The sequence below is a fragment of the Pteropus alecto genome, unplaced genomic scaffold (assembly GCF_000325575.1).
Source record: "Pteropus alecto unplaced genomic scaffold, ASM32557v1 scaffold20, whole genome shotgun sequence".
Classification (NCBI taxonomy): domain Eukaryota; kingdom Metazoa; phylum Chordata; class Mammalia; order Chiroptera; family Pteropodidae; genus Pteropus; species Pteropus alecto.
Genome location: NW_006436298.1, coordinates 48752966 through 48775569, shown reverse-complemented (window position 1 = coordinate 48775569; position 22604 = coordinate 48752966). Strand labels below are relative to the sequence as shown.

The 22604-nt window shown below is 36.2% G+C and overlaps 1 protein-coding gene and 1 pseudogene across 1 annotated transcript in view; both read left to right on the top strand.

Annotated features, from left to right (window-relative positions):
* The window catches only part of FBN2 (fibrillin 2), a 240480-nt gene extending 218414 nt beyond the window's left edge, over positions 1–22066 (top strand). The window contains exons 56-65 of the mRNA XM_006913393.2: positions 4558–4683; positions 5998–6204; positions 7133–7258; positions 8853–8975; positions 10376–10492; positions 11086–11214; positions 12903–13022; positions 17538–17769; positions 19622–19793; positions 21692–22066. Coding sequence (XP_006913455.1) covers positions 4558–4683; positions 5998–6204; positions 7133–7258; positions 8853–8975; positions 10376–10492; positions 11086–11214; positions 12903–13022; positions 17538–17769; positions 19622–19793; positions 21692–22066 — 1727 coding nt within the window. The remainder of the gene's footprint in view (positions 1–4557; positions 4684–5997; positions 6205–7132; positions 7259–8852; positions 8976–10375; positions 10493–11085; positions 11215–12902; positions 13023–17537; positions 17770–19621; positions 19794–21691) is intronic.
* On the top strand, positions 9076–9194 carry LOC112480845 (annotated as a pseudogene).
* Positions 22067–22604: the final 538 nt, after the last annotated feature.

The window sequence follows — 22604 nt, the reverse complement described above, 5'->3', positions numbered from 1 at the left end:
TCCGAGTGACATGCTGAAACTTAAAGGACTATACTCAGAGCCACACTGATCCCTTAAATTACCTAAAAGTTTTAGTGTAAATGCCCCAAGGGCAAAGAGCATAACAGATTTGGTGAAAGAACAAACTTGAAACTGTTGATTATTCTCAGTTCAACACTGCTGATCTGCTGTACTATCTTTCAGCAAATAGCTGAATTGGAGAAAATTGTTCAAAGATAAATAATTACACAAGATTGCAACAAATGTATTTATGCTGGGGGGAAAGGAAGAATGGAAAATAAAGAAGATGTAAACTAAAACACCTCAGGAAACAAAAGAAAAAGAGTTTAGAAAAATAAAAATTCAAATGGATAGAAGAGATTGAAAAAGAAGATAAAACAATATCAAGAGATAATGATCTAGCAGAGCTTAGGAAAGAAATATAATTACCACAGAAATTAAAGTCATAGAAGTAATAAAAAATAGAAAGAAATGAAAACAATCAGTAATGTGGATATGGAAATAACTAATAAGATGATAGGAGTAGAAGACAAAGAAATTCAATATGTGCATAAATGAAGTCTCTGAAAAAAAACTAAACAAATAAAACAAAAAATATTTAAATATATTTGAGTATTTGTGGAAGAAATTCTTGTAGGAAATATTTAAATACGCACATCAGAAGGTACACTGCTCCATGGAATATCTTGCAAAAACCATCACTCATTTTTTTTCAATTAACTTATGGAATATCTGCTATGTTTGTAATTCTGGGGATAGCATAATAAGTTGGAAGGACAAGTTTTTCCATACCCCCCACCCCCACTTTTCTCTCAAGTAGTTTATGTTCTAGTCAGAGAGAAACAAATATCAAATAAAAAAAATAATCAATACAATAATTTCATACAGTGATAAACCTTTTCTAAGAAAATAAGATTTAGTAATTGAGTGGGAGCTACTTTTGAATACATTTTCAAGGAAGACTTCTCTGATGAGGTAGCATTTGAGCTGGGACCTAGAAAGGAAAAATAAGGAAATAAGCAAGAATAAAGATTCCTAAGGCAAGAATGAAAGCGATATAGCTGGAGTTTGTGCTAGAAGAGCGGAGTGAGGTAAAGCCCAGAGGAAAGCAAGGGCATTGCAGGCCATGATAAAGAGTTTGGTTTTATGTTAAGTGCATTATGGCGGAGGGATTCAGAGTGTGGGCCAAGAAAATGGATGGTAAATACGAGAAATGTAGTTTCATATCTACTAGCTCTGTGACCTAGGGCAAGTTGGCTTCCCCATGTGCCTCAAATTCCTCATCTGAAAACAAATAGGAATAATGAGATAGATCATTTACCTCATAAGATCGTTGGGAAGATTAGAATAGTGAATTCATATAAAACCCTTAGAACAGTGCTTGACATATATAGTAAAATTTCAATTAAGTGTTAGTTGTTATTACTGTCTAATTTACATTTTAAAAGGCCTCAGGCTGTCTTACAGATAACGCATTGTAAGGGTGTAAGAGCACAGAAGCAGGATTCATTTAGGTGGCTATTAAAATCATCAGATGAAGAACAGCGGAGGCTCAGATAAAAGCCATAGTAGTGTAAGAATGTGATGAAATGGACGGATTTAGAATATATTTTAGAAATAACAGAACTAGCTAATGTATTGATTGGATATGGTGGATAAAGAAAGAGGTATAAAAGATGAGTCCTGGGATTTTTTCATGCACTAATTGATCGGATGAAGCTACTATTAAGCGATAAGGAGAAGACTGATTGCAAGAAACAGGTGTGATTGGGGGCACAGTGGTAGAGAAGTTCTGTTGGGACCATGTTAAGCATCAGATATGTATTAGCCTTCCAAGTGGTATCATCAAATAGGCAGATGTATTGATGAGCCAAATTGCTGGCAAATAGGTAGTGTTTAAAAAATTATAAGATTGGATGAGAACACAGAGAATAGAAGAACATGGAAAGTGGAAGAAGCAGTAACTGAGAGACTGAGATCTGGGCACTCTAATAGAGTGATTAAAAATATTTAGGAGACTAATATGAGTAGCCATTGGGATAAGAAGTCCTCCAGGTCATTGGGAAGTCATGAGAGTTAAAAGAATGGATTATTCAAACACCTTGGGAGCAGTCGCTTGTGTATGATGCTGATGAGATATAGAATAAGATATAGAGTAGTAGTAATTGGATTTGGTGACCTCTTCAGGAATAGTTTCCATGTAGGGGTAGAGGACATGGGTTACAGAAAGAATCAGAGGTGAGGAAGTAGGAATGACAACCACAGATCACACTTTCAAGAAATTTATATGAAACCACAAAACACCTTGAATAGCCAACACAATGTTGAGGAAAAAGAACAAAGCTGGAGTCATCATGCTTCCTGATTTCAAACTATATTATTGCTATAGTATTCAAAATATTATGATATTGGCATAAAAACAGACATATAGAGCAATAGAACAGTATAGAGAGCCCAGAATTAAACCCATGCATATATAGGTTCATTTTTGACAAATGAGCCAAAAATATACAACGGAGTCTTTTCAATAAAAAGTGCTGGGGAAACTGGCAGCCACATGTGAAAGAATGAAACCGGACCTCTATCTTACATCATATATAAAAATTAACTCAGAATTAAATACTGGAAAGAAAGACCTGAAACCATAAAAATCTTGAAATAAAACATGGAGGATAGGCTCTTTGACAGTGGAACTATGTCAAACTAAAAAGCTTCTGCTCAGAAAAGGAAATCATCAACAAAATTAAAAGACAACCTATGCAATGAGAGAGACTATTTCCAAAACATGTAACTGATAAGGAGTTAATATTCAAAATATACAAATAAAACCCAATAGCTAATAATAATAATCTGATTTTAAAATGGACAAAGGACCTGAATAGACATTTTTACAAAGAAAACACAGAAATGGTCAACAGGTATATGAAAGAGTGCTCAATATCACTAATTGCCAAATAAATGAAAAAAAAAATGAGATACCGCCTCATACCTGCTAGGATGTGGCTATGATCAAAAAGACAAGAGACAAGTGCTGAAGATGTGGAGAAAAGGGAACCCTTGTGCACTGTTGGTGGGAGTGTAAATTAGTGCAGCCACTATGTACGGAGTGTGGAGGTTCCTCAAGAAATTAAAAATAGAACTACCATATTATCTAGCAATTCCACTTCTGGGTACATATTCAAAAGAAACAAAACCATTATCTCAAAAAGATAGCTGTACTTCCATGTTCCTTGTAGCATTATCACAATGGTCAAGGCATGGAAACATTCTAAGTGACCGTCTGTGGATGAATGGATTTTTTAAAATGTGAGATAGATAAATTAGATAGATAGATAGGTAGGTAGGTAGATAGATAGATAGATAGATAGATAGATAGATAGATAGATAGATAGATAGATAGATGATAGATAGATAGATAGATAGATAGATAGATACACACACACACATATATAGTATGCTCATGGTACATAAAAAATATAACAAACCAAAATTTCTAGATAGCAATATGGCAGGTGCTATAGAGAAAGACCTGAAAGAAGTAAACTCATGCCCCCAAGATATTGTTACTTCCAGAAACTTTTGAAACAGATAGTTGATAGAAAAATATGAGTAAAGAATATGTATCAAAGTTGTTTCATGGTTACCCTTGGAAGAACAGAAAGATTATAACTTCCAAACATGAGTTAGGGGTGAGAAAGGGGCATAGGAAAAGACTGGTTTAAGAACTATTAAGAGAAGTAGGCAATAGCATGGTAAATATATAACAATATAAAATGGCAGGTAAGACTCCAAACATCAGAAATCGTAATAGATATAAATAGTTGAAATCGCTAGTTAACTGATAAATTTTAAAATTTCAATTTAAATTAAAAATTTTTTTTAAATCCAGGTTTGTGCTTTTTACAAGAAATGTACCAAATCAAAATGTGAGAGAGGTTGAAAATAAGCTATTCAAGGCAAATGATGATAGCACATGCAAAATAATTGTCAATAAATTGAGGATTTAGATAATTAAAAATTGTAAAGATGAAAACAATTTATCAAAAAGATTTCATTGTCATGAGCTCTCTTATGTGCCTAACAACATAGCTTCAAAAAAGAAAACCTCAAACAAAACTTAAAAATATGAAATAAACACAATAAATAAGATATAGAGAATTTTAATAAAACAACTTTGCTCTTTTACCCTACTCAGTACTCTTCCCTAACACCATCTCTATGCCCCAGCCTTTCTTTTCTCTCACATCACAAAAACTGGCATACTCTTCCCCAAAGTTCTTCCCTCCTTGTCCGGTGTCTCAAGTCTATCCCTTTTGGAGGCCAATTTTCCAGTTCTCCATCAAACATTGTCTCTTCCCCAAAAGATCGGGGGTTGAAAACACGTTGTTAAGAAAGAACCCACACAGAAGAACAATATAAAGTTGAGAATAAATCAGTATTCACACAGGGCTAGTTTTTATCTCATATCAGTATTTTGGTAAAGAAGTTTTAAATAAGATTATTTTAAATTATAATTTTATGATTTGAGTCATTATTCACATTATTTGTTTTTTAAAGATGAAAATGAATGCAGAACCAAGCCAGGAATATGTGAAAATGGACGTTGTGTTAACACTATTGGGAGCTATAGGTGCGAGTGTAATGAAGGGTTTCAGTCAAGTTCCTCAGGCACTGAATGCCTCGGTAAGTTGATCTATGAGTGTATTTTACTTGGTAAATAAAACATCTGTTTTATGATGTAATCACAGAAGAGCTCTCTCTATATATCCTTGTCTGCTAAACAAATCCCTCAATCTGAGTAATCTACATACCTTTTCCTAAAGATACACATCTATTAAGATGACGTGTTTGTATGTGTGCGCATTCTATGCACATCTATGTGTAATGTAAATAACTGCCTTAAATATAGTCTTCCCCAAATTAAGATTAATTAAACTCTATGGAAAATGTGACTTTAGTCAAACTTACATCAGGGGATGATTTAATTCCAAAAGAAAATATTTGCGATGTGAGGTAAGCTCTGCTATATTAATGATATTAAAGTAAATGCCATATTTCAAAAATGCAATGAAGGTTAATTTTTATTTTATGGTACAGAAAAATGTTTTAGAAAATATTTTCTTGTGGAAAATATAAATCTCAGACATTGTGTTATAATGCATACATTGTAAACCATTTTAGTTAATTACGTTGAGGTACAAAAATATGGAGTAATAAAACTTAAAGCAAACAGAAATAAGAGCATTCATCATTTGATTTGGTGTAAAAACAGCATGTTTCAACTCTAGATTTTTCTCAAGATGATGTCATCTGCTTCAAATCCTAGGAAATTGTTCATCAGGAAAATATATTTTAGTTTTTGTTGTCTTCAATCTAGACCTTCACTATCCACCGGCCTTTTCAGAAATAGAAAAGATAATGGACATAGAAAGATAAAACCATATTAAAGATTTCTTTACCTATCTACATCAGAGAAATCCCTTTTTTGTACTAAAAAAGTAAATCTACTTAGTCCAAATGTTTGAACAATCTTTTAGATGTAGAAAATATGAGATTAAATTGAATATGTACCAAATTTATAATATAGTCTAGAATTTGCTTTTCAAAATCAAATCCTGATACTTGTTTGCATACATAAAGGGAAATGTTTAATTTAATTGTTCTTTTATTTGGATTCTACAAAAACGGCAGTTTACTATCACTTAGTTGCTGATGGATCGAAGAAAATAAATCTGTTCTAAAATATATCACATTTTGTCAAATTTAATAAACTGTCTGTAGTGAAAAAAAAAACACTCTATAAACTTAACCTCCAATAAAATTTTGTAATTGTTAACCTGTCTTAAACAGTGTGACTGTTCATATAAAACAATAAATATCTTGTTAAAAATTATTGCTAAGAAGGAGAGTATCGATTGTCCTGTTTAATTTGAAGATCAAGATAATGAAGTGTTAGTTCCACATCACTGGTTCTTATTGACCATGTTGTCATTTCAGACAATCGACAGGGACTCTGCTTTGCAGAGGTATTGCAGACAATGTGTCAAATGGCATCCAGCAGCCGCAACCTTGTCACAAAGTCAGAATGCTGCTGTGATGGGGGGCGAGGCTGGGGTCACCAGTGTGAGCTTTGCCCACTTCCTGGAACTGCCCAGTACAAAAAGATATGTCCCCATGGCCCAGGATACACCACTGATGGAAGAGGTAAGGAGTTGAGGATATTCATGCATATTGTCAATGCAGTGAACTTTATTAACTCAGATCAATTTGAAGGAAAAGTGGAAAAATTGATAAAGTAATAATAGTAGTTAAAATATTTGTTTGTATATGCTTTTCGCTAATGCTCTAGAAACTTTAAAAGATGTAACCTTCACATCAAACCTAAGAGGTAGAATTTATTATTCCCTTTTTAACAAATGAGGAAACTAAAGCACAAAGCTAAGGTAACTAACAACTTATTTTCCCAAGATGACACCCCTTTTAAGAGATGGACCCAGGAATGGAACATATCTGTCTTACCCCAAAAGCCATGCTTATAACCCCGAAATGATACTTAGTTAAATAAATGTTGCTTATTTATTTGAGTGTGCACCAGAATTCATTCTATGTGCAACATATTTACAAACCAGCAAGTCTCATAATTGATTAGCATTTCCATTTTTTTTGTACAACCAACTTATGTCCTGAAAAATATCGTTTTCCTCTATTACTATACAGATTCTCAACTCTATGTGATTATTTGCTAATAAAACCCTTTCTTCAGTGTCTAACACAAGTGCAGATTTGAGGCCAATCCATGGAAGATTATCACAAATTCCAAATTAGTTGAACTTCTAAAAGATAGCTTTCTAGAGCTCTCCCAAAATAATTCATATTTAGATTTCAAAATGAGTTAACTCAAAACAGGGCTTTCAACACAACCTTTGTTTATCTCTTCCCATTGCTTCAGATTATTTTTCTATCCCTTCTATGTTGCCATTCACCTGAATGATGAAAAGGTTCTCAACAATATTATGAAAGTTGGTTGTTAGCTATCTCACGTTGATTCCGTAATTTCTCTTAGTTTCTAACCAGTTTTATCCTTACATACATATTAGCTTTTGTTTTTAGTTTGTTTTTTGTTTCGTCTCAGATATTGATGAATGTAAGGTTATGCCCAACCTCTGCACTAATGGCCAGTGCATCAATACCATGGGCTCGTTCCGGTGCTTCTGCAAGGTTGGCTACACCACAGACATCAGCGGAACCTCCTGTGTGGGTAAGGCAAGGCATCTCTGCGTCTGGGGGTTGTCAACTACCGTTTTCTACAAGTCAGTTACTGCCAGTGGAGCATCTTTATTATGGAGCTATGGAATATACATTTTATTTAAATGATGCTATTCCTTTAAATAATGTGGTTCTTAATATTATAGTAGTTGTGCAATGCCTTGTCCCATAATAGGGGACACAGAACTGTTCAAGTTATCAAAAAGTCTGTTCAATCAGGGAAACATAAAAATTATTAAAAACATACTTTCAACATTTTATATTTTAAGATGTATAAATGACCTGTCATTTTTTGATGAAAGAAATGGGCTTTTGTTTACAAATGAATATGTTTGCATATAGAGAGAGAATGCTTTGTGCATGTTCCTCATTCATGTTTTTTGCATAAAATATACCAATTAAGCCTCATCTAAAATTTCCAATTGCAAAGTAATTTCTGTACAGAAGCCTTCTACATTTTTAAAATCTCTTTTCCTAATTTAATTTTTATATCATCTTATCCACACTATTCCATGACAATTTGGGGGTGGGAGTGATCTGCCTTTATTAAGTCTTTCCAAAGCATTCAACTTAGTTTTCATTGAAGAAAAATCTTTTCTCTTTCACATTTCATCAACTTATGTGATATCCCATTAAAGTACCTATTTCAATAACAAGTACACCTGGCATGAATAGATTAAGAAAAAAACACTTGATTGGGCATGAAAGTAATAGAGAATAGGCTATTAATCATGAGCTTTCAGCATTCTGTGGACATCAATCAATATATTTTACAGAGAAGATGGAGATTGTTTGCTCTCAGAGTCCCAGCAGAAAAAAAGGCAACATATTCAAATGAGGACAGTTTAAGGAGGATTTAACAAAGGGACTATATCTATAAAGGTGTGGGCTGAGTGTACAGAAACCACAAGGGATAGTGCTGTGTGTTGGGGCTGTATCACTCCTGGGCCATAAAAAACGAGGGAGAGGTTATTGAAACCTGGAAAAAGAAATGTATGCACAGAGGGCCGCCTTGAGAAGAGCTGTGACCTCTGACCCAATGACTCAGTCAGCCCAAGCCCATCTTTCAGGGAGGAAATTGAGGCAATAAGGACCAGCTAGAAAACAGGGCAAGAGAACAGCCTCCTGGGCCCATAAGCAGGGTAGACCAGAGTGACGAATGGACCTCGAGGGGCAAATAAAAGATTCCAGCGTGGTCTGTGACCCCACAAGTTGCCTAGGGGAGTGTCAGCCTAGAAAGTTTAAAAGAACTTCTGCCATCATCCATGTGTCAAAATAAACTCTTACTTTTAAGTTTATGGTTCTCAAATTGTAAAGCACATTAACCTAAAGAAATACTGGCGTTTTTTGAGCCCAGACAGCTGTCAAGACATTATAATATTTATCCAAGATCCGTAGATTGATCTACAAAGTAAACCAGTAGATCACTTGAGTGAAAGTAGTTCTGTGCATCATTTCTCTCTGGCCGTTTTCCATTTTAAGTTAAAGAGGAAAAGCTCAAAGAACGAAGTGAGACTGTGGATGGAGGAAAGAGGCTGGTTGTTTCTTTTAACCAAGAATTTAATCTTCACATCACTTTTGCTTAGATCTTGATGAATGCTCCCAGTCCCCTAAACCGTGCAACTTCATCTGCAAGAACACGGAGGGGAGTTACCAGTGCTCATGTCCACGGGGATATGTCCTGCAGGAGGATGGGAAGACATGCAAAGGTGAGCAAGGAGTCTGGTGTAGCAGGCGGGGAGAATTAAAACCCAAGTTAGTAGTGTGCTTCTTACAGCATACTGCACAAATTTAAACATAAATAAAATTGTCAATGGCCATGCCACCCTGAACAAGCCTGATCCCGTCTGATCTCGGAAGCTAAGCAGGTTCGGGCCTGGTTAGTACTTGGATGGGAGACCGCCTAGGATGATCAGGTGCTGATCATCCTAGGCGTAAAAAATAAAAATAAGGGAATGCAGACTGACAAGGTCCTTGCAATCTGTGAGGTCAACCAAGGGTTGCCTTGCCTAAAAAATTAAATTAAATTAAAATAAAAATAAAATTAAAACAAAAAATTTTGGTGAAGGAAGAGACTGAGACAAATAACTAAACTAAGATTTTTTTTTACTCTTTATCTAAGATTTCATTTCTGTAAACTATCTTGATTATTGCCAAAGACTGAAAATAAATTGGTAAATTTAATTTTTTGCTTAGGTAGTATCAAAAATAATTATCAAACTAAATTAGATAATTTAAATAGCTCTAATACTATACTCATATATTCAATTTTATGTAAAACTTCATCAGTATGAAATTAATGGACCAAGGAAATTCCTATCTAATTAAATTTTTGAAATACAGATTATTCTTAAGAAAATGAAGTTTTATTTCTAAGGAATCTCAAAAAACAAATAACATAGCAAGCACTGCTAGTCTCCTGTTTCTTTTTAGTGAACTATTATGAGTCAACTTAATTTTGCATATTGTTTATAAATGAATACAACTAAAGTATGTGTGTTTTTAAGTTTTAAAATGAGTTAGTCTTGTCTACATTTTATATTGCTTTGTAAATTTATTTAAATATATTTTCCTATCTTAAGTTTCAATCTAACTAAAATCACACTTTGAGTCTTCTGTTAGAATTACAGATGCTTTATTTTTGCTTTCTCAGATATTTATGATGGTATTTTCATGTGAAGCCTGAGAACTTCGCTCAATGTTTGTGTTAAGACCTTTGTCAATTTTCAGATTGTTTTATTTTTAGCCTATCTTTTAATAGAAATAGGTGACCAGCCATGTACTAAACTGTGCATTAAATACAATCTTTCAGTATAAACTTTGAAAATAGTTCATGGAAACCAATGTGATTCATCTATTCGATTTCTTATTTTAAGAAAACTGTGTTTTGTCACCTTTGCCATCCTATCACAGTAGCCCATAATACTTCTGCTGCTCCCATCTGTGAAAAGAAACTGCTTGCCACATGCATATTGAAGTCTATAAAGCTTCAAGCAAAAATCTAGACAAAATACTCCTGATAGAACATGCACACCTCCTGTGGCCTCATGAGAAAAGATAGTCAGATAACATTGCTCTGATTTTCCAAGACTTCTCTCTTTCATTTCAGACCTCGATGAATGTCAGACCAAACAGCACAATTGCCAGTTCCTCTGTGTCAACACGCTAGGAGGTTTTACTTGTAAATGTCCGCCTGGTTTCACACAGCATCACACTGCTTGTATTGGTAAGACAAAACTACAAATGGGAAATTTTACAAACTTTTGATAGATGTATAAAAATTGTACTTAAAATGATAGAATAATATCTCAATACTTATATTTAGCACTAATCCCTCAAAATAATGATCTAAAAATGTTGCTAATAACATGGATTTTTTTTTCACAGGAACAATATCCGAAAGAAAAAGACCTATATAGTCCAGCGTACACACAGTAGGCATATTCCAAGTGGTGCCTTTATATCACATTCTAAATATAACCATGTGTGTTCAGATAAACTATGATTAAAGGTTCACTGTAATTTTGAACATGCTATGAACATGCTGGGGTTTTTATTTTAGAAGACACTTACATTAAAGGACTTCCCATCTGTTATGGGAAACCATGTTCTAAATTAACCCAAATTACGCTCTAATTACGAATCTCTTGAAATATACTTTTTCTTACCATTTTTGCCTTTAATATGACAGTGAATCCTAAAATGCTGTTTTCATGTCATGAAACTTCGGCTTTAATATCACTTTTTACTTCATGTAGTGAAATTTGAGTTAGGTAATAATCAGCAGGCTTGACTCTCTCCTCCTTCGTGCTTTGCTAGACAACAATGAATGTGGGTCTCAGCCCTCTCTTTGCGGAGCAAAGGGGATCTGTCAAAACACCCCTGGAAGTTTCAGCTGTGAATGCCAAAGAGGATTCTCTCTTGATGCCACCGGACTCAACTGTGAAGGTGAATTTACGTGCTCAGAAATCCATACTCTAGTATAGCATAATGCCATTTTCTTTTCGCTTTCAATCCACTAAATGAAACATTGTGATCATTTCAAAAGAAAAAATACTTAACAAAGTAGAACCCAGCAATGGATTTTTGTTCATATCATTTTGGGAGCAAAAGAAAATATGATGAAACAAAATTTTGGTGAGTGTGAATTGGCTTTTAAATGAACTGAACTGTTTTTCTAATTACTGATCTATAAAAGAAGAGAACTGAAAAAGTATTATGTACCTTATATGGTTTACAGTAGTAAAAAAAAAAAAAAATTGGACTTTTGTACCATGGTACCTAATTGTATGAAAGTTGAGTGTAAGAAAAAGAACCAGTTATCCTAGAGAATTGGAGACATGTGCTGAAAGCACCTGGGAAAACTGATGGCTATTTCCAAGTTATTTTTTCTTGAGACTCCTGATTGACTCTTTTCTACAATGGGCATTTCCTCTGAAGTCCCCCTTGCAGTAGGTATTTCCTGTAAAGTCTAACAGAATGTTTAAGTGGGAATAAAATAGCAATCTGCCTATGCTTCTTTAACATTTCCATCGCAAGTGCTAGTATATAAGACAAATGTACGAGGATCGGTATCTTTTACAAAATGCCCATACCAGAGATTAAGAGACTATATACATGACCTTTATATTTTATATAATACTGCAATTTATGTTCTTATTAATTTTAGTCATCCTTTAATTACTTATTCTCAGACATGATTGTTAATTCTAGAAATGTATTCAAAGTTTTTAATAGGCGCTTTATAAGAATTATAGAACTTTATGTGTATCTAATTTGCAGCCACCAATTCAGTTTTAGAATTTTCTATTTTAATATGTTATATCCAAAGTTGAGACTTTGAAAGTATTCTGAACATACAGCTGCTTGCCACGTGTGAGTTTAACTTGTGACTGTCCACATAAGATACCATTTATTAATTATCCATATAAATTTGTTACATACACATCAGACACGCCAATTTTATTTCACTCTTTATGGGTAGCTTTCAAAGCCTCAGTTGTCATTCCAAAAGACTATGCATATATGAACAAAAAAGTTATTCCATATGTGTAATAATACCACATTGTGTCTAAAAATAACATTCAAACGCTTAAAATTTGCATCTAATTAATCTTGAATGATAATTAAAAATTTTTGCATGCAAAACAGTTATATTTTTTAGGTATCTCTCTAGGGCTTGTATCTTCCTGAAAATGAGGATTACGTGTCAATCTACTTTTGAATCTACTAGAATATGTAATGCAATATTTATAGAATAATTATATCACTTAACAAATAAATCAGACCATATGCAAGTTAATCCATCCAAAATGCACAGCATTTGGGGTTGCTATGGTTTATTTGCTGAAATTAAGATGTTTTTTGGAGCATTGATGTGGCATGGTCTGGTGGATAGCATAAGAATGTGGTCTTATCTCAGAATCATTTTTTGTACCACCATTGACTAATAACTCAGAATTGACTTATCTCAGAATCATTCTTTGTACCACCATGTGACTTGGAAAAATCATAGCCTCTCTGTGTGTCTTGTTTGTTTGTTCCCTTGATAATAATTACTCCAGGTTGCATTTAGAGTATATTTAAGAATAGTAGAAAGAGGTTACACAAAGATCTTGCTGGGCTTTTTTTTGCAGATGTCGATGAATGTGATGGAAACCATAGGTGCCAACATGGCTGCCAGAACATCCTGGGAGGCTACAGGTGTGGTTGCCCCCAAGGATATATTCAGCATTACCAGTGGAATCAGTGTGTCGGTGAGCACTCATTTGTTAAATGGCGTCTGCTTTTCTCACCTTAAAGTATCTTTGAGTAAAATGAACAATAATAAAGGTTGTCATTTCAGTGTAGCCTTTGAATCCTAGAACTTAAAAACCAGTATGTAGGACTGATGTGTGGGGATCCATTCTATTAAATTCTATTCTGGGTGTATGTTTGAAAATATCCAAAATACGAATATGATTTTAAGTACCTAAACTCAACTAGAGCTTTTATCATTTTAATTTTCTGCTGGATGTAATTTTAAGTTTCTAAAGATGGTGTCAAGAATCATCTTCTTCATTTGCCAAGGTCAGGGGCTTTTTATTAGTAACTTAGTATCTTTAGATTTAAGGTTGAAGGCTTACCCATCCAGCGCCCTCATACAAATATAAAGGAATTCAGACTAACTTAATGAGGACTGTCCATCTGTGTTGTTCAGTCACATAGATGTAATGAAGAAGGCAAAGTATTTTAAGATAGAAATAGTACCTAGTTACAGTGAATTCTGTTGAAAAGTACAGACAGAAGTGTTTGCAAGATAAAATCTGTGGGCACTCCGCTCTGTTCCTTGCATAAAAAATAGTCATGGAAATTCTCCTTTTAAGGAGAGATTGATCAAAGAGAACACTGTTCTCTACTTGAGTAACCAGCTAACTTACTTAGCTGCTTAATTTCCTGACTCCATTTGAGTGTTCTTCGTAGACACACCATCTAACACATTGTGACATTAGATGCTGGCCTAACCGAGCAGAAAGGGGAACAGTGGTCCCGCAGAGAAATGGCAGGGAGCTTCCTGTTTCTCTGCAGTGATTTCAGTTATCCTACATGTACTTCAAATATTTTACTGTGAGTGATCCACTAAATAAATTAATCTGATTTTGTCCTTTATGGTCTTCTCAAATGAAATTTCCGATGACAGGTTAGTGAATTGAGAAGGAAATCAAGATAAATTTCAAAGAAGGGAAACTCACTCTGAAAGTCTCAACTATTGTCCGAGGTCAAAGACAGATGCTTTGCCACACCACAGATACACACTCATAGGGGAAAATGCCAAGACCGTTAATGATCAAGAGGTTAAGGACCAAATTTTAAAGGATTATCAAAATGATGAGTTAGTCAATCAAAATAATTTCATAAGTTTAATTTACTTTTTTGTTTCGTCGCAGAAAAAAAAAATGTTGCGAAAGTCCTTATGCCCTGGTTTATTGATTTATAAACAGAAGCAAAGTATAGGTACACTCTTTGGAATATAGGGAATGGTACTTTATCAGATAGCTATTAAAACAGTGTAAAACAATTTCATTATATTATGTTGCTTATGAAATGAAGCTCACCACTTTATTTAGCAAATACCATGGACTTCTTAGTTAATTCTCTGGAACTTAAGGCAAAAGAGTGATCTAATATTTCACAAGTAGAATTCCTGTTTTTTAAGCAACCATAAGAAATAGGAACATGTATGAAGCATCAATTCAATTTTTAAGTTTTTAAGTTTCCTGAAATTTCTGTCTACTGTAAACATCAAGTTGCAAAAGTAGCTTCACAGATTTTCACTCAGTGTGGTCTGACTTAAAATCAAGACTGTGTGGTATCCCAGTTCCCCTTTGTGGGATCCTTAGAGTGGGCACCTCAGCAAGGCAGTCACCCCAGAGCAGCTCACACTGGAGTCCAGCCAAAAGCCCATGTGCCTAATCCGGAGAGACTCTATGGACAGAGGAATAAGTGGTTTCAAAGATGAGTTCAAAACTAAAGATACATAAGCAGATATCCCCAACTGCAAATATTCATTTATGAGCTTGCTTTGCTAGAATAGGCACCTCTAAGCAGCAGGTCTTTGGATAAGTAAGATACAGCAGGGATTTATTCTAAAAATTCTAGATTTTTCCGTGCAGGGTTGAGGAACTCAGCTGGTACATAATAAAATTGCTGACTTTCTTGCCCTGAATCCATTAACAACACAGTTGGAGTTTAACTCGAATACATAACAGGAATAGAATTAAATAACCTATTGGGAATAAAAGCAACAAGTTAACAAAAGAACAAGAATTGTGACAAAATGCAAATTAAAAAGCCACAGACCATTTTTGTTTGTCATTATGTGTGTGAATATCTTCAGTCATTCATATGATTGAGAGGAGATATAGAATGAAGTATTTCATTCTTTAAAACCAAGAGAGGTTTATCTTGAGTCGCCTAGAAAATGAAAAAAACTTAGTTAAAGGCATCAGATAATTTAAATACTGTTAAATGGTAAACCTAAAATGTTATTAATACTACTTCTAATTTAAGAAAAATGACAGTTCTTTGTGTTAACATTGAAAAAAGCTTTTAATTCAAATGAACACTTCAAGAAGTTTCCAGCTAGTTACCACAGAACATTTAGAACATTCTGGTGCACAGACTATGCATGTGTAGGTAACATTCTCAAATATTTGCAAGCATCATAATTATTAAAAATTGAAAATAAGTCAATGTTATTAACATTTTCATACGAAGAAAATTGATGTCTTAATATATGAAGCTTTAAGTTATTTAGTGTTAGTAACTCCCAGTTGCTTCTGTGGCCTTTTAGAGTAATTCAAACATAACAATGTGTCTTGAGTCAACTCAAAGTATGTCTCACGCAAGAACACATTTTTAAAGTCAGATTACCTAAATCTATAAAATTATACCATGATGTACATTTATAGCATATTAATATAAAGTGCTTCCAAAACTTTTACATATTTTTAAATATTCTTGTCACTGGTGTGTTAAAATGAAATTTATTCAATTATTTGGTTTTGCCTGGTAAGTTTTCTACTTAACACAATGCCTAATACTGTATTCTTAGAAGGATAATTTTGTTAAATTATAACCTAATTTACATTCTCTGTTAGAAGAAAAATCGTGCATATAAATGTCAGATTTAATTGTAAAAGCAGATGAGCCTTTGTGGCAGAATTCCAAGTCTTTTGTCTATAGAAATAAAATAGCAGTTCTATTTATGTCATAAGGTAGCTTAGTTATTAAGAATTTATTTATCTACTTTCTCTCCATAAAATGAAGGCTAAGAATCTGTACATATTAGATAATCATAGCAGATTTTATATCCGGTGATTAAGAATTCTACATTTGGCGGTCCGATTTAATTCCGAAACTGTAATCGTGATACAAAAATGTGCCTAATAACATCTACCCTTTCGGTGACCTCTGTGCCGTACTTAATGGAGTTTAATTTCCTGTCTGAGAGGCCTCTTCACTGAGACGCCATCTGCATCTTCCATAATCTCACTGAGCCACTGCAGATCTGCACTTCCCTCTAGCCGTTGTGTCCCAGGCACACACCTACTTGCAAATGGGTCCACTTCCCCACGTGGGCTGAAACATATACTTGTCATATATTAAGTAAACAGACACTCCACTGGAGTCACAAGAATTTGAAAGAATTCTACAGAACAGACGTGACTTGTGCCCAGAGTGAAATCTGGATTATAATAAAGCCCAAAGGAGTCAAGCCACATGTTGTATATCAACCAGATGGTTAAGAGCAAAGTTATAATCTCCAAAGTTGAAAGCACAATCAGGTTTTGAACTTGTAAAATGATAAGGGAAACTGAAGGTATAACCCGTAATTATCCTGCTGTCAGGCATACAGTATAATGTTAGTCATTGAACTAGTAAAGCCCGAGGTAGCTGATGGCTGGATACAAACCATCTCAAAAGGCACAGACTGCACCTAATGGTTCCTCAGGCAGTTAAAAGTGCACTAGCCTGTTGGTTCAGTAGATCCGGTTAAATAATGTTTCTTTCAATTATTTTCATTTACGGTATTTAGATTATTTTCATTTAGGGTATTTAGATTTTTTTCTATATTTTCTCCCCATATGTAATGAAGGCTTTGGGAATTGCTGAGAGAATGGATACAGATATAAATATAGGCTTTATAAAACTGAGATATAATTCACATACCATAAAATTCACCTTTTTAAATCGTACAGTTCGGTGGTTTTTAGTATATTCTCACAGGAGTGTGCAACCAGCAACATCACCACATTTTCATCACCCCCCGCAAAAAAACTCCATTAGTACTCATTCTCCATTTCTCGCTCCCTACAGCCTCTGGCAACTAGTGATCTACTTTCTACTTTTATGAATCTGTCTGAGGTAGAGGCCGTTGAAGTCACCTTCTGTGAAGAGAATAGAAGAGTTTTTCAGTAGGCAAACTACAGATACCTATCCCAAGGGGCTACCAGTGCACTCAGACACAGCACAGACAGACTATAAACGGGTAGAGTAAGGTCTTTTAAAGCCATAATTTAGGAGGATTCGTCGGGTTTTGTCATTTCGTTTATATTTAATTTTCATATGCTTTGCAGTCAGCCATCGGACTAAACTTTTTTTTTTTTTTTTTTTTGACGCAGATCTGGAATTATTTCCCCTATAAAATCACAGGTACTTTGGGACTCAGGCTCTTCTTCATATCACGGTCCCTTTCCCCACGTAAAGAGTTTTTTACTTTGTGTTCATAGACGAGAATGAATGCTCCAATCCGAATGCCTGTGGCTCTGCTTCCTGCTACAACACCCTGGGGAGTTACAAGTGTGCCTGCCCCTCGGGATTCTCCTTCGACCAGTTCTCCAGTGCCTGCCACGATGTGAATGAGTGCTCCTCCTCCAAGAACCCGTGCAACTACGGCTGCTCCAACACAGAGGGGGGCTACCTCTGCGGCTGCCCTCCTGGGTACTACAGAGTGGGACAGGGGTAAGGCTTCCATCCTTCCTGCAAACAGGAAAGCAAGCGCAGTCCACAGGGCATGTTCTAACTCAGGCGCCCCTCCCTGAGTTCAGGCTTCCTGGCTGCCTAGCACTGCAGAGAAGTAAACAGTGATTAGAAGCCCAAGAGACGAAAGGTTGATCAGAGCATGAAGGGTATGGGAGATAGAAGCACCTAGAGGGCATATGGATTATAGCTGTGTTACGGGATACCTCCTTTGTGGTGAGCCTAAACCTCGAACTTGTATACAAGTGTCACTCTTGCCACACAGAAAGGCCTAAGTTGATTCAGTCGGATCCCTTAAGACCAGAGACAAATGTTTAAAACTGCAGTTCACATGTTGCCGTAGATACGTGGGTTGTGAGGTTCTCGTGGAAATGACTTCTCCTCGGGGTCTTCTATGAATTTTGGCAGGTGCCAGCCCAGTGGTTCCTGAAGAAGGAGTTTGTCTCTCTCTTTGCTCGCTTGGCTTCTTATTGCACAGAGAGGACCTACCTCATTGGGGTGGCACTGCTCAGCACAAGGTGGCTCCACGGGGCTGGATTCCCTCCCACTAACCACAGTTTCCCAAGTACAGTCTCTCAAGCCCCATCGCCTGGCGCTGAAGTGCCAGCCTCCTGCATTCTTCCATTAACGCAGCCTGTGCTCAGCAGCACAGAAGATGGGAATTTGGGCGTCAGTCAGGGTAGCCTTCTTCAGAAAGAGTGGTGTGTGAGGCAGGCACTGGGAGCGGGTGGACTAATCTGTCCATCTTTGCTACACAACTACGCTTGAAACAAAAAGCTTGGTTTATAGACCAGGGCCTTGGAGAGCCAGCTCACTGATTGCTTCACTAACCTAAACAGGAGCTCAGAAGTCGGTCATTTACGCGGAGAGCTTTGTCGCAAGCAGTGGAACCTCTCTCAGCATTCTCTTTGGAAAGTCATATTCTGCTTTTACCTTTTCTGGTTAACTACACCCAAGTGCTTCAGCCTAATTGAGATCGAAAATTGGGGAAGCCTATGAAGAAAACAGAAACGCTAATTTGAAAAAATGTATGCACCCCTATGTTTATTGCAGCATTATTTACAATTACCAAGATATGGAAGCAACATAGGTGTTCATTGATAGATAAATAGATAAAGAAGATGTGATACACACACACACACACACACACACACACACACACACACTCTGGAATGTTATGAAGCAATAAAAAAGAATCTTGTTATTGATGACGACATGGATGGACCTAAAGGGTATTATGCTAAGTGAAATAAGACAGAGAAAGGCAAATACCATATGGTTTTATTTAATTATGCTATCTAAAAAAAAAACAAAACAAAAAACAAAACAAAAACAGACTTATAGAAACAGAGACCAAAGGGATGATTGCCAGAGGGGTGGAGGATATGGGAAATGGGTGAAAGGGTAAAAAGGAAATAGTCAATAATATTGTGATAAGTTTGCCCAGTGACAGATGATTACTAGAATTAGAGGGATGATCCCACTGTAAGATGTAAAAATGTTGAATCGCTATATTGCACACCTGAAACTAATATAACTAATATAGTATTATATAACAACCATACTTAAATTTTTTAAAAAGTGTATCAAAGAAAAAGAAAGTTGAGGAAACCTAGGGCTCACTCTCAGAAAAATTTTGGTGGTCAAAATACTGGAAAATCTCATCTATTAAGTATTAAAGAGAGTTACAGAGAAAATTGGGTTTTTGTGTTTATGAGCTTAGAATTTCCTTCGTTGGTGTCTTATTTCTGAAAAGTCTTTTCTCTACCACTGGAAAGCTACAGTCAAAGCTTGTGATCAAGCCTAACAATGCCTTGCTTCTTGTTGCAAATAGCCACTGTGTATCAGGAATGGGATTTAACAAAGGGCAGTACCTGCCACTGGATGCAGAAGTTGATGAGGAAAACGCTCTGTCCCCGGAAGCATGCTATGAGTGCAAAATCAACGGCTACTCTAAGAAAGACAGCAGACAGAAGAGAAATATTCACGAGCCTGAACCCACTGCTGTGAGTAAACCTCACTTTGTTTTGTCTCAAGATTTTATCCATATGAAGTCATGTGTACCATGCGGTAAAACTTTATGTAGCTTCAGTGAAGCTACGACTATCTTGAAATTTAATGGCTGAATTAATGGGCACAATATGGCAGAGGCCAGTCAATCAAAATTAGTTGATTATTAGCTTAAAACACAAGGACTGGGGGAAAAGACTTTAAGAATCACAGATCATATGTTTTTAGTTTTTGATTGATTTGTGCCAGAGGGCAATAAGATGTCCATCTAAGAAATAGTTATTTTGAAATGATTCAAAAAAAAAATATTTTGAATTTGTCCACTTCTGTTTTATACATCTGTAGCAAACTAGGCCGATGTTAATTTTCAGTAGGAAACCCGACTAGGCCTCATATTCTGTGACAATTGGTGAGATAGGTGTTCCTCCCATAGAAATTTTATCTCCAAATAACTTGTAGTTTGTAAGAAACTGAAGATCTGAATTGCCTGCTGCTGGTGTTTCTCGGCTGTGAGTGGTCTTCCGCAGAGTGTTGTGGGGGTGGGCCACAGACTGCCTGCTCTTGAATATATGCTCCCTGACCCTTCCCGCTCATTATCTGTGTTACATGGGTCACGTTTACTTAACCCCTCTCTACCTCAACGTCTTCACCTGTAAAATGGGAATAAAAATACTTACCTCTGAAGAGTGGGTGACGGGAGGGTTGAGCTGGTACTGTGAGGTGCCTGGAATAGTGCCCGGCATATATATTGCACACATTCAGTGACTGTCACTGAGTCGTATTCAGTATCTAGAGATGATGATGATTTTCCCCAAAGATCAAGGATAGCACCACTCTCTTTAGTTAATGTTACTGAGAAATTCCTCCACCAAAAACATCTATTCGACCAACTGTGTGACTTGGGCAACCCGCTTCAGTTTTCTGGGTTTCAGAAACTTTCATCTATAAGACAAGACTTCTGTAGCCCAATGGTCTGTGGTTCTATTTCATAACAAATAATAGACCAGTATTCCATTTACCTTAAGTAAACTAAAGCACCTAACTGATTTAAATATGACAGTTGAGGTATTCATCAAGTACCCTAAACAACAAATCCAGATATTTTATCTCTGAAACCTTCCCATTGTGGTACTTGGGATGAATCTCTCTGAACACTGATGACACTTCTGGGCCACTGAAGCCAAGTTCTTAACAGGCACCCAGCCAAAGCATTATTTTTTTATTGTTGTTGTTGTTGTTTGGCCTGTATTACTAAGAATATAGCATTCTTAAACCTCCCATCTCTGTGAGCAAGTGAGACTTGGCTTATCTGGGCCCTGCCCCCACTGGCTTTTACCAAAGCCGATTCAACCCTGAGCCCTGAGGACTCTGCAGGCTGTTCCCTCTGCACTAATGGCTGCTAGTAAACATACTCCCACACTCTGCTTGTGGTTTGTGGGCCTTAGAAATCCAGCCAGGCCTTCAGAGTGAAGATTTCTCTGGGGACAGTCCCTGCTGTTGGATAACAGCTGCACTTCTCGTTTTGACGTCAGAAAAAAAAAATTACAATCTTTTTCTAAATTGTCTTTTTTAAATTATTAATATGCATGATATTTCACAAACTCATCAAAAAAACTTGAAATGTGAATACTTTCTGTAGGCTCAGTCCTGTAACTTTACCTGGATAAGGCTGAGTGAAAAGTCGTAAGGATTTGCAGGGCAAGCCCTGTGGAATTGACCTTTTCTTCCCGCTGACCGGAAGTTACAGTCGCCTCCTTCCCAAGCACTGTTCATATGGAAAGCGCAGAAACGGGGAGCAATAAGTTGTGGCTGCAGCCCCAGCAGCAGGCCCCTTTCGCGTCCTCTCCTTGTGTTCTGGAAGCTCTTCCCACACCGTTTCCTGCTTTTTCTCCAGGTGGAACAGACCAGCCTGGAAAGTGTTGACATGGACAGCCCCGTGAAAATGAAGTTCAACCTCTCTGGCCTTGGCTCTGAGGAGCACATCTTGGAACTCATGCCCGCCATCGAGCCTCTCAATAATCACATCCGCTATGTCATCTCCCAAGGGAACGATGATGGCATCTTTCGCATCCACCAAAGGAATGGGCTCAGCTACCTGCACACAGCCAAGAGGAAGCTGGTGCCCGGCACACACACACTGGAAATCACTAGCATCCGTCTCTACAAGAAGAAGGAGCTTAAAAAACTGGAAGACAGCAATGAGGACGACTACCTCCTAGGGGAGCTCGGGGAGGCTCTCAGAATGAGGCTGCAGATTCAGCTCTATTAACCCTTTACAGACTTGGTTCCAGGCTCAAATCCCTGCACAGCCAGCCTTCAGAAGCCTTTGAGAAATCAATGACTAGTTTTAAAGAGGAGAAAAAGACAATTTTGGTTCTTTCCTCCCTGTCTCAGACTTCAGAATGTTGACCCTCACAGGGAGGGATAATTTAGACTCTGGTGTGGCCAAAGATTTGAGTACAAAGGCAACCGTGGTTACTGTATTTTTTAGATAACTTCACTTTAAAATATATTAAAAAAAGAAAAGAAAACCTAAATGTTCAAGAGATCAGCATATGGCACTAAATGCACAAAAATAATGTGAGCTTTTTTTTTTCTGTTAGCAGTCTGTAACACTTTGGGTATTTTGCTATAGTTGCTAATTAAAAAAAATATAGATGTTTATTTATTTTTAATGCAGTAATATATGGAGAAATGAACAAACTATGTAAACAAAAAGGGAAACTCACTTGTTTTTCTTTAGATTTATAAATTTGAGCTATTTCTTTTAGAGGTGCTTTTTAAAAATTCAGTAGATTCAAGAGATG